This window comes from Brachycentrus maculatus, unplaced genomic scaffold (assembly GCF_059751285.1).
Source record: "Brachycentrus maculatus isolate JH-2025_06_01 unplaced genomic scaffold, ASM5975128v1 h1tg000087l, whole genome shotgun sequence".
Taxonomy (NCBI): Eukaryota; Metazoa; Arthropoda; class Insecta; order Trichoptera; family Brachycentridae; genus Brachycentrus; species Brachycentrus maculatus.
In genome coordinates, this window is record NW_028280841.1 from 1,372,016 (window position 1) to 1,384,862 (window position 12,847).

Sequence of the window (12,847 nt, forward strand, 5' to 3'; positions counted from 1 at the left end):
AATTTAAAAGTTATTTTAAGAAAAAAATCTTCATTTGAAATCTGCCATGAGCATGCTGTATACAAAGCTATACATATTTTCATTTAGAACTGACGACAATCTAATCACACATTTAAAGACTTTAATGAATCACAAAAGGCGTCAAATGTAAACAGTGAAACCTCTATTTGACATTTATATACAATAAATTAGTAAAGCGATCACTTAAGCCAGCTGATGATGGGTCGCGAGGCCAGTAAGTACCCGTACTTCCATATTCCCTTTGAATAAAAAGTCTAGATATTTTTTTACTCCTATCTGGCCTGGATGGTGCATGATGGCACCACATCATATTGATGCAGTGTCAACTTGATCATTAATAATATGAAGGCAAGGTGATCAGTCTTACACTCCAGATTCTTGGATTTAGGGAATATATTTGATTATCTGTTGTTTTGTATAAGTTTAATAAATAAATATATTCATTGGTATACTAAAGCGAAGGAGCTCAGCCCAGCGTTAAACCATTACTGCTATATGGAAAGCGAAACGAGATAGGAAAAGAGAAAAACAGCAATCACTTAGACACTCGGGGTTGCATACCCGTGTTTGTCCACAAGCTGTACAAATATGCTGCTAATTAAGTTTCTTGAGGAAAGGTGCCAAATTGTTTGTTTTTTATTATTTTTTTAAATAGAGAGCTACAGTTAAAGAAGCACACCATAATTGGTGGTATTTTTAATACAAAAAAATATTAAAATAATTAAAAAAAAAAACATGTTTAAAAAAAATGTATCTAGGTTTTGAGTTCATTAAGTAGAGGCTATATTTGAATGAAGTACACGGTATTCCCAAATAATAGGAGACCTGTGAAATGGCGTTGAATGGAGGTTTCACTGTATTACACTTAAAACCGGTAAATAAGGCAGACAAGCGTACAATAGGATATGTTTATCACATGTCGCTCACTCCTTTCAAGAACGTCATAAATAAAAAAACTTGATTTTTCAGGACAACGTTTTTAAAGTTTAAAAATATAAGACAATGTATTAAAAATAAATATCAAGCCACTTATTGAACTTTTTACTGTGCATCATATCTTTTTAGGTAAAACCTGAAGGTTTTTTCTCCATTTGAAAAATATTAAGTTTATTTAAAAAATTCATTCAAACCCTTATCCGCACCCCAATGGTGCATAGGGCACTGCATCATATAAACGCAGTGTTATCTCGATCGTTAACACTTGAAGGAAAGGTGATCAGCCCTCCGCTTCCGGTACCAGTCCAAGGTAATATTGAATAAATATATGAGTGAAAAAATCACTTATATTTATTTGACCCCCCCTGGGAATCGAATTTAAAAAAATAATTAAACAATACCTTTTCATCAAAATGCAAAACAACATTTTCTGCCCTGTAGCGGGTAAATACTAAGTTAAAAAAATGCCTCTCTTGCTGGGGGATATAGTACATTTTCTGGGCATTCCGAAAACATGCACAACTGAAAATTGGCAATTTTTGATTTATGACGTTCTTGAAAGGAGTGAGCGATGTATGCAAGTTCAATCTTAACTATACATTAACTTTAATATCTATTTACAGAGTATTTTATATGCTTCAATCACCAACTTCCCACCTACATACAGATGTCACCTGAGCTGGACAATATTGGTAGTCGAGAGAACACGATAGCGATGCAAGTATAATTAAAAAAAAAAAAACAGAGCATTTGTCTTTTTTAAGCACTTGCATCTAAAAGCTTACAAATCCTCCAGGCTCTGAATAGCCTTAAATAAAATAACTAACTTAAAGCACCTATCAGTATAAAAATAAGTTTTTCGATAATAATGACACATTAGCTCGGTCTGAGAAAAAAAGAAGTAGAGAGTTTTTGTTCTGGACAGTGTGAATTGGGTGTGATGGCTTCATATGTGGGTATGGTGTTTGTAACATTGGGTGTGATGCCTTTACTTGTGGGTTTGGTCTTTGTTACTTTGGGTTTGGTGCTTTACTTCTAGGTGTGGTCTTGGTTATATTTGGTTTGGTTCCTTACTTATGGATGTGGTCTTTGTTACATGGGGTTTGGTGCCTAACTTGTAGATGTAGTTTTTGTTACATTGGGTTTGGTGCCTTCACTTGCGGGTGTAGTCTTTGTTACAATAGGTTTGTTGCATTCAGTTGCGGGTGTTGTCTTTGTTACATGGGTTTGTTGCCTTCACTTGCAGGTGTGGACTTTGTTACATTGAGCTTGGTGCCTTCCCTTGTGGGTGTGGCCTTTGCTACATTGGGTGTGGTGCCTAAAATTACAGGTGTGGCAGTTATTGCATCAGGTGTATGTCTCCCGAGCTGGCTTTCACCGGTGGGGGTGGTGTGGAGAGGAGCTACTGGTGGCGCCACTTGTCGGTGTGGTCCTCGGGCGGGCGCAGGGAGGCGCGCACGCCGCCCAGTACGCGCGCGGCGGCCGCCGAGACCAGCAGCAGGGGGGCCAGCGCTGTGGGGGGCAGCTGCCGGAGCACCCCGCCCACGGCGCCCGTATAGCCGCGCGCTGCGCGCTCCGACACCGCCACCTGCGTCAGCGCCGTCGCCGTCTCGTTCAGACCCTGTCAAACACGTCAAAACTTCGTTAATAACCTTTCCACCAATTAGAGAGCTCAGCTCAGATGGGCGGGGCCCGTCATTCACATGGATGACTTGCGCCTGCCCAAAGATATTTTGTTTGTGAGCTTCTCGAAGGAAGACCAAAGCGAGGAGGGCAGTACAGGAGGTACAAGGACCAACTGAACGCCACATTGAGGTTGGCCGGGATTGATGGTGACTGGGAGTCGCGGGCTAGAGACAGGTGGATGGAGAACTGTGTTCACGAGGTCTCTGCGTGCGGCTACCGGCACGACACAATATAAGAGGATACGGAATGCGCAGTGTGTGCTCAAATCATTTGGTCCAAAATTGGCAAGTTCAGTCACATTTGCATTCATAGATAGCCCCACATGCTGAAGACATATACTCGGGCGCGAGTTGGGAGCTGTTAATGTAATGTCTCGCGCCAATTGCACAAGGAATGCGACGAACCTCCCTGACGATGTGGTAGGCATTGGTGACCCCCTCCCGGATGTCCTGAGGCTGGCGCGGGCGCTCCCGCCGCCGCCGCCGCACGCCTCGCAGCCCCGGGTGCGGAGACACCATGTCGTACGCCGTCTCCGCAGTTGCCTGGAATTGTAACACAAACATTAAAGCACAAACATCCAGCCCCAAGATAGATGAATGATGGATTGACTATTGGGAATCCTCAAAACATATTGGGATCTAGATAGACAGCCGAACTCTTCGTACCTGTATGAGGTGGATGATCCTGGCCGTGATGTCTAAAGCGGCCATGGCCGTGGAGGTGGTGAAGGAGCTGGCCCCGCGCTGCAGCCCGCGCACCAGTCTGCCGTCCCTCTGGTACTGCTCGATGGGCAGCCAAAACAGGTCACGGATGCCCTGGACTGAAGGACACACATCGATAACAATCATTAAGATCTGTAGAACAGTACGCCGGTGGAGAAGTTAGCGGTTGGAAACTTACAGAGCTGCAGCAGAGAGTGCATGGGCCCCACTCCACCCAGCAGCCCCGGGAGCTGGTGTCTCTTGATGTCGGCCAGCCACTCTTGGAGAGCCCAGCGGACCAGGCGATCGAATCCCAGCAAGCCGTGCCTGCGGAAATATCAAACGGCTATTCAAAAGATGAAGGTTTAATCAGGCGATAAGAATAAAAAAGAACAAGAAATAAAGCTTAGCGCGCGTCGGAGAGGTACTAGGCTAAATCCACATTTGCTTTATCTGTACACAATGCAAATTATGCCATGTTCTCTCCGATTCCGCGGCTTCACATGTTAGCCAATGTTTTTGAGATTATAGATTTATTTAATATATTTGTTTTCCACCTTGAAATCTGTACTTTCTCAGCATTTTTTCTCCGTGTTATAATGGATAAATTTAAATGTTGTGTTTCACTCTCTCGCTGGTCGCTGATAGTGTGTGTGGGAGACAGGTATTATCGGTGCTTGCGACAAAAGGTTACAATTTGTCATTTCATTTTATATTATTTTCTTTTGAGTCTTTTTACTGGTGTATCTTTATTGGATATTGTATTCATATTAATCTTGTTAAAGGCATTAGCCGTTTTAAACAAAAAAAAATAAATAAAAGAGATTGAGGCTTCATTGAAACTAGTGACAACTATTGAAGCTAGCTATAATTGTCCGCGTCCGTAGTGTAATTGTCAGCATGCTCGGCTACCGTACTAGAGGTCCCGGGTTCGATTCCCAGGGGGGTCAAATAAATATAAGTGATTTTTTTCACTCTTATATAATACATATTTATTCAATATTACCTTGGACTGATATCGGAAGCGGAGGGCTGATCACCTTTCCTTCATATGTTAACAACTATCAAGATAACACTGCGTTTATATGATGCAGTGCCCTATGCACCATTGGGGTGCGGATAAGGGTTTGAATGAATGAAAAAAATGAATAATTTCTCAAATCCTTCTATCCAGTAGATCTGCATACTGGTGATGCGAGTTGAAAGCTTGCGATGGGAGCTCCGTCCGGCAGTTACCTGAAGGACAGCTTCTTGAGGCGCAGCTCGGAGCAGTTGAGCTGAGCCAGCCCCATGAGCAGCCCCGCCAGCGGCCCGTGAGTGAGGTCCACCCGCTTGCCCTGGTAGTCCAGCCGGATGGGCACCTCGGGGCTGAACACCACATTCCTATAATAGACAAAACCCACCAATAATAATAATAATAATAGTCCATTCACAATCCAACAACAATAGAGATGCCAACACTCTTGGCCATATTTAAGTAACTTTTTGATGAATAAATATTATTCAAATGTGAATGTTGAATCGCTAAAGCAGATGCAATTTTTCTGCATTATTTTCTTCATTCCTAAGAAGTGTAGGTTTTTTACTAAAAATGTAAACAGAATGACATATGAATGATCATTCATTTACAACATTTTAAGTGTGTCCAAACACTTCTTCAAAAATCTGGATTATCTCCGCTTAGTTTTTTTTTTCAAAATATTTGAGTAGTGTGGTTGTCAATCATGGGTAGAATTGGTGAATGTTACACATGTGTAAAGTGATCACTTAACCAAGCCTATGACAGTCGTGAGCCCTGTAAATGCCCAACTACACCACAATGGGTGCTGCGGCGTAGTTGGGTAGAAGCTCGACTGCGAAATTGGCGTTGCGGGTTCGATTCCTGCCAATTGCAAAGTAAATTCAAGAAAGATTTGTTTTCGATTAGTCTGCATGTTTGTGATGAATTTTTCACATCTACCTTCCCTATTATTACTTTCCTACTTGAAGATAAGACTGTAAAAGTAGAGGCTTAGCGGGTTATTCCTTAAAATAATAAAATTTAAAAAAAAGTTACTTATCAATGAATAAAAATTAACCTAATAGGAATGTTGACTCCCTAAAGCAGATGCAATTTTTATATATGTATTTTTTGCTAAGGCGGACTTTTCTTCATTCCTTAGATACTTAGGTATTTGACTAAAAATGTAGATAGAGCGATCTAATTACACATTATAGATTGATGGAAAAAGTATAAGTCATTATGTTTATCTACAGTTCCTCTCGCTAACCTGAAGTAGATGGGGGCGTCGTCAGACGGTTCCGGGGTGCTCCGAGGCAGGCTGCTGGAGCCTCGCCGCCCCCCTCCCACGCTGCCCCCCCGGCTGCCCGCCGCGCCCCCCCTCCAGTCCTCCTCCAGCAGGATCAGGTTCTCGGAGACTAGCTTCTCCGCCTCGTACGAGCGTAGCATCGGGTTCAAGTCGTCTGGGGAGAAAACAATCATCATAACGTAACAATCATCATTTGTGGTCAGTAATTGTTGAAAAAATAAGAGAATTATTAGCGCATCTTGCCTTGATATTGCGGTTCATCTCTCAGTTCAGCATGTCTAAAGGTGGAGACTGACCGGAGCATTTCGTCGTAACGTGTTACGTTACTATGCGGGCATTCAGGCAGTCAGTACACCGAGCCGAGCACTCCATCCATAGTTTTCGGATGCTCGCTGATGCTCGCCGCGAGCGACGTTACGACGTTATGTTACGACGAAATGCTCCGGCCAGTCTCCACCTTAATGTCTCACTATATACTTAGTGACTGGTGAGGTTAACCGAGATTGTGAATAAGTCTATAAGGGGAATGTACTTGATAACCTTGAGATTATGTACATGATAACCTTGAGAGTATGTACTTGATGACCTTGAGAGTATGTACTTGATGACCTTGAGATTATGTGCTTGATGATATTGAAAGAGGTGTTACCGTCGTCCCTGACAGACATGTCGTCCTCGCTGGGGCAGTCACTGGTGGCCATGAGATCGGGGTCCCGGGGGCCCAGCCCCATGACGGGCGGCGCGGGCGGATGGCGCGGGGAGCCTCCCCCGCTGTGCAGGGACTGGCTGGAGCCCCACTGCCCGGAGCTCGGGGAACCCTCTGGAAACATTACTAGAATAAAGACGGGAGTCGGAAACTGATCACAAAAGAAAAAAAAAATCTGATATATTTTGTACAATGGTAACTCTTTCTATGATTATGAACCCTGGATGCCAACAGTTTGTTTTTCTCTGCGTATATAGACAGGAGTGTGCTAAGAGTGTCAGAAATGAAGACTCTAAGGAGCATATCTGGCAAGAGTCTACGAGATAGAATAAGGAACACCAGGATAAGAGAAATATGTGAGATCGAAGATGTCGTAAGGTGGGGAAGGCAACGAAGAGACAATGGTATACAAGGAGAATGGAACCATCCAGACTCCCCCGCATTGCACTGCACAGCCAACCCCAAGGTGACAACTCCCAGGCAGACCACCAAAGAGATGGATTGACAGCTGGGAATCGACATCGCAGGAGGTTAACCCCTCTTAAAAACAGGCCACAAGGCCTTCACCAAGCAGAAGAAGAGAAGAAGATATAGATAGGGTTTTGCATGATAGACCGGAATAGCGAAGGACGTGTCATTTGTTGCTGCAGACCAATCCACAGGATTGAGGCCGCAGAGGGAGAATATAGATTCTTCATCATAAATCATTTGTTCAAACTTTTTTGTCCAAAGGTAAGTGTATGAATTTTCCGTATGACCATCTCTCTCGCATGGTACTGGTGACGGGGTGTGTAGTGATTTACCGGCAGAGGGGTCGCCGTCCGACAGGCTGGTGAAGAAGGACAGCAGGAAGAGCAGCGCGTCCTGGTCGATGTGGAAGCGCAGGGGCAGCAGGGACACCTTGAGGCAGCACTCGGGGGCCGCGCCGCTCTCCGGGCGCAGGTGCACGGCCTTCACCACCACCTAGACAACACAACGTCAACTAACTACAAACCTTCTCTCGCAACTTCTTAATATGTTGCAGTGTCACAAATTAGTCTTCACTGGGTGCACGAGGGCACACTTTACAATGATTGTATATCATTTTTAACACATTTTGGATGGGTGTTTCTTACACCTGTGGATTGCTGGCAATGGGATTTGATAATTATGTACAAATGGTGAAGACTTTACGCACCTTCCAGCGGGCGCGTTGAGAAATTTCCAGGCGCGTGTCATAAATTTTATGTCATTAAGTTTTCTGTATGAGAATTGGGTTTGCTTTATACAAATGTTATGAAATTGCTGTTATGTAATAAAAAATGATAAATGTACCTAAAAAAATATATATATACATATGTCTTTCACCATTGTGTAAATTTATTTTTTCTAATTAAAAATTCTTCCATTGTTTTCTCCTCTCTTCAGTTGGTCTGACGTGTTTTCCTGTTGAAACACGTCAAAAATAAATAAAAAATACATTTAGCTATAAAGGAAACGATTTAAATGAAAAACATTATATTATTTCCATATACTTCTTAGCACATGTGTGAAGTTTAGAGAGACACTGACACTCAAATAGCTGGGAGCTGGATGCTTGCAATTAAGTGGTAAGGGTGGAGGAAGCGATAAGGTGCATTTGTCAAAAAATTTATGACAACGCGCCCGCTGGAAGGTTAACAAAGAGATTGGTATATAATATTCATTTAAAAACATGCATAATTCTTTCTTTTCTGCATTTCAAATGAGGCTGGCGCAGAAGGTAAAAACAAATACCCTTTTCGTCCTTAAGCATCAATCGACCGACTTACTTACTTCAGCATTCTTTATGTGTCCAGTATTGAAAGGCCTCCCTTTTAGACTTCGATAGTTCTCTGTTGAACGTGACTCTTCCAGTGCAGGCCCGCCACTTTCCTAATGTCATCGGACCATCTTGTCTGGGGCCTATCCACGCTTCTAGGCCTCCAGTCAAGCACCTTTTTCGTCCAGCTATCTTCAGTCATGCGTGCCACATGACCTGCTTAGTTTTAGCCACGGAACTAAAGTTGAACTGGGCAATCGACCGAAAGGGAAGAGATACCTTTCAGTATTCCAAAAGTTCTTTCCATGTTCGCTCCCTAGGTGGAGCATATGGCCAACACAAGACGTGTCCAAGTCGCTCTGTCACGCACCATCTCCTTGGCTCCCTCCCAGGTCAGTCCGGCGTCTCGAAGTTCCGCTGAGTATAGTTGGTGAATGGACGTCAGCGACCTTCGGGGGCGCCGGAATCCTCGGGGTTGGAAGAAGAGACACGAGGGGTTGATGCTCTCAGGTGGCATTCTAAGGACATGTCCCAACCATGTCCACCTTCTCCTCTTTAGGACTTCCAGTTATAATTTATTGCAAAAGTAGTTACAATTTATTCAAACCATCTTCACTGGGTACCGAGGGCACAATTTAAATGATCATATCATTTTTAAGTTCTTAATTTGTCACATAAGATTAAAAAAAGAAAATAAAGTTGTTATAGAATGGATGGATGGGTCAGAATGGCAAGAGGAGCTGGGAATGTGGGTGGGTGGCTACTGACCATGTTGGCGTGCTTCCTCTTGGGGCGCTGCTCCGAGGTGAACTGGTAGAGGAACTTGTTGATCTGGCTGGACTCCAGGCGGTCCCGGATCTCCAGCGAGGACACCAGCAGCACCTGCCGCGAGGCCTCCCGCGCCGCCGCCGGGTACGTCTCGTGCAGGAAGCGGACCTGCCACACACATACACCCACCCCAGGTTACACGACCATACAGCAGGTGGGCAACGTCACACACATACACACCCTCACACCCTCACACCCTCACACACACCGACCCTCTCTTCTCTTCTCTCTCTTTATGTACAGCAGTATTTTATGTATGAAATGTTACAGATTATGAAATGTTCGCGGGTTCGTTTCCCGTCAATTGCAAAATAAATTCAAGATATATTTATTTTCAATTTGTCTGGGTGTTTGTGATGTATTTTTCACATTTACCTTCCCTATCCTTACTATCCTACCTGCAGACAAGACTCTAATAGAGGCTCTGCGGGTTATTTCTTTTAAAAAAAAAAAAAAATCAAACACTGATTTTGAGTCTACTAAGTTGTAATTTCTTGTTAAAAAAACACATAAAAATCGATTTTGTGACTATTATTTCGCCTAGTTATAGCATTTTCAAACGAACGACATTCATTTGAAAATGCCATAACTAGGCGAAACAATTGGCACAAATTGATTTTTATGTGTTTTTTAACAATAAAATACAACTTAGTAGAATAAAAAATCAGTGTTTGATCTAACATCAATTACATAAATTAAAATGGAGTTCTACCAAGTTTTTTTCAGTCTTCCTCCACTTCATTCACCTCGTCAATTTCTTAACATTACGACTCTTCAAGATGTTCTCTTTTATAATAACTTGGTGTGATGCGTGTCACAGCACAGCAGTGTGACGTCACCACCCCCTTGTAAGCGAGAGCGAGCTAAGTACATTTCTCTTCCGTCACCGAAACTGCAACTGAACTGTCGCCACATCCTACACCCGTGCCTCGTCGTGACAAAAATTTGTAACATTGAAATACTATTTTTGTGAATATGTATAAGTTTAGAGTAAAACCTGTAAACCTTAAGTTATTTGTAAACAAAACATCTTTTGTGAAAATAAACGCGGATATTTCAAGTAAGATCAATTATTATTTTTTTTTTTTTTCATTTAATATAAAAATGCAACTTCTGAGGAGATAGTGCACATGGGTGCCCGTAATCAGTGCAATTGGGTAAAAACGCTTCCACATTGGTAACATTAGGTCGGATACGGGCGACACTCTACCTCTTTCACTATGGTTCTCAGTTCATATTATGGCGTAGGCAGAGATAACAGACGGTGCACTCTCTCACCTTGTTGAGCTGCAGCTCCATGAGTATGTCGTGGCGCCTGCCGCTGCCTGGGGCGTGCGAGCGCGAGGCGCGGGCGTGCACCGAGTCGCTGCCCTTGCTGTAGGACACCCCCCAGGAGCTGGCCCGGCCCGGGGACTGGGGAATCACGCTGTACGGGTCGCGCTCCCCCCTAACAGAGACCGACAAAAGGAACACTTTAGTGCGAGTGGGTCATGATCAGACAAAAATTTTTAAATACTTCCTCTTCTCTCTACGGTTTAAATATTTACTAATTTAATTTTGCATAATATTATAATTCTATAATTATAATTCTTCTTCTTCTTTTGACCCTTATCCGCACCCATGGTGCATAGGGCACTGCATCATGGCGACGCAGTGTTATCTTGATCGTTAATTGCTTGAAGGCGAGGTGATCAGCCCTGCGCTTCTTGTACCAGTCCAGGGTGATATTAAATAAATATCGGGGTGAAAATCGGCCATATTTATTTTGACCCCCCCTGGGAATTGAACCCGGGACCTCCAGCACGGTAGCCAAACGCGCTGACCGCTGCGCTACAGAGGTGGACATATAATAAGAAAGACAAAAATTCAGTGGAACCTCTCATAACGAGCATAATTCGTTCCAGAATGGTACTTACTCGTTAAGCGAAACATTTTCTGTTTTGACTGGCGCGGATGTCCCGGTTCACGAGTGAATGTCGTGAAAAAAGGACTTGCCCTTTCTTTTTAACTCATTATGTGAAATGTTGCTCATTAACCGGATCCACGCGGCTCGCATAAGCGTATGTGTTTTAACAAGACATGCCCCATACGCGGCTGACATAAGCGTTTGTGTTTTCACTTTGCTCCAAGTTTCGCACCTCAGTTCAACTTGGAGGGATTTTTTCATGGTGTGGAACTTTGAATAAAATAATACGTCAATCCTCGGCCTTATGACATCTGTTGAAATATCTGACTAATAATTTGTAACATCACAAGGATAAATACAATTATAAACAACAGATCCCTGATTTTTCTTGCGGTCGGTAATTAGTCCGCGCCATAATCATGCTCTATATCTGTCTCACTCTCGACGCTACGCATCGCCAGTGGGTAAGAGTGACACACGATGCTGATTTATTTATGTTACGATCTAATTTGTTTATATTACGATATATTTCAAGAATAATGTGACACACGTGTATTATAGAGTACCAAAAAGGCACAATGAATCCCACTGAACGTTTTTGTTTAGGAAAACAAATCGTTTCATAACTAAATACATGATAAAAGTAATCATTTAAAAAACGGCGAAATACAGCCGCGCACGAGCGTCTCTTAGGAACAAAGTTAACGCGTTTAAAAGGTTAAGGGAGCGACTTTTTCACATTTTTCACTCGTTATGAGACATTTCATTGTATTCTATTATATTAATACAAAAAAAGATCCCGAAGGGACCCGTGCAATATCACACGATTTGTTTCTGATGTTGATTGTCGATTGAAGATTATCACTTTGCGCAAAGTACATGTTATAGTAATGGTGGTTATTTTACCTGTGAGCAAAGGTGGGGGAATGCGGAGTGTCCTCGCTGATGGTCACCTTCCGGGCGGGCCCCGCGGACGCGCCCCGCGAGGGGGGCTCCTTGCTCCTGTCCCGCGGGGGAGCGAAGTCGTGCCCCCCGTACATGTGCCACACGATAGTCATCTCGCGCAGAGTGTACCTTAAAAAATATGTTATGTCAAGGTTAGGTTACATATTGTGATTGTGTTTTAGCTGTGCAATTCTCAACTATATGGTAGCCATGATAGGAACCGTGGCATAGTTGGGTAGTCGGTCGACTGCGAGTCTACAAGCCTCTTAAAGTAGGGGCTTTATGGGTTATTCCTTAAAAATTTAAAGAATAACCCACAAACTCCACACAAAGGGCCGAGGTCTGACATGCATTATACATGTTGTTCTGCAGTCACAAGTGAACGTTGGTCCTCGGGTCAACCAATATTGCATATGATGAACATTTTGTGTAGTCATAAGTGTGTGAATAGTACAATAGTAGTGACGTGTAATATTGTTTGCATGCTCTTGTAGCGATTGTCCTGACAAAGAGACGGGTACGTCTCGAAACTGGGAGACAAAAACTCTCGGTGAGTGATTATGTACTAAAAATCACTAACATTTTTGTAATTTTTTAAAATATTAAACTAAAATATATTTTATGATATTCAGGGTGACAAGGGTACCTCAGTACAGGAACGGGGAAGTTCTTGGGCGGCTTGAGCAGGTCGGTCTTGGCGAGCGGCACGCTGAAGTGGTTCTCCACGATGTGCGGGGGATCCCTGGTCAGCCAGCGCACCTGCGGCTCCGAGCTCGCGCCCGCCGCCACCTCCTCGCCCAGCATGCAGAACTCCTCGTCCGTGTTCTCCCCGGAGCTCTTGCGACACTGCAACACCGCTGGCATTGCAGACAAATTGCCAAACATTCTCTACAATTGTGACGCACTCGCTCGCAAACAGAGTCACATCCTCGGAGGACCACTACTAGACTCCGAGAAGGTGAAGCTCTTACCACCGAGACAGGTTGTAAGCTTCATGACTCATGTAGGTCTTGAAAGTGAGCTAAGATA

At 43.5% G+C, this 12,847-nt stretch overlaps 1 protein-coding gene across 1 annotated transcript in view; it reads right to left on the reverse strand.

Annotated features, from left to right (window-relative positions):
* Window positions 1–749: 749 nt before the first annotated feature.
* The window catches only part of Atg2 (Autophagy-related 2), a 42,471-nt gene continuing 30,373 nt past the window's right edge, over window positions 750–12,847 (reverse strand). Inside the window, exons 26-37 of the mRNA XM_088257795.1 lie at window positions 12,465–12,664; window positions 11,780–11,947; window positions 10,246–10,414; window positions 8,908–9,075; window positions 7,163–7,322; window positions 6,303–6,473; window positions 5,615–5,807; window positions 4,581–4,727; window positions 3,544–3,671; window positions 3,309–3,463; window positions 3,048–3,185; window positions 750–2,578 (exon numbers count right to left, since the gene is read on the reverse strand). Coding sequence (XP_088113921.1) covers window positions 2,360–2,578; window positions 3,048–3,185; window positions 3,309–3,463; window positions 3,544–3,671; window positions 4,581–4,727; window positions 5,615–5,807; window positions 6,303–6,473; window positions 7,163–7,322; window positions 8,908–9,075; window positions 10,246–10,414; window positions 11,780–11,947; window positions 12,465–12,664 — 2,016 coding nt within the window. The 3' untranslated portion in view covers window positions 750–2,359. The remainder of the gene's footprint in view (window positions 2,579–3,047; window positions 3,186–3,308; window positions 3,464–3,543; window positions 3,672–4,580; window positions 4,728–5,614; window positions 5,808–6,302; window positions 6,474–7,162; window positions 7,323–8,907; window positions 9,076–10,245; window positions 10,415–11,779; window positions 11,948–12,464; window positions 12,665–12,847) is intronic.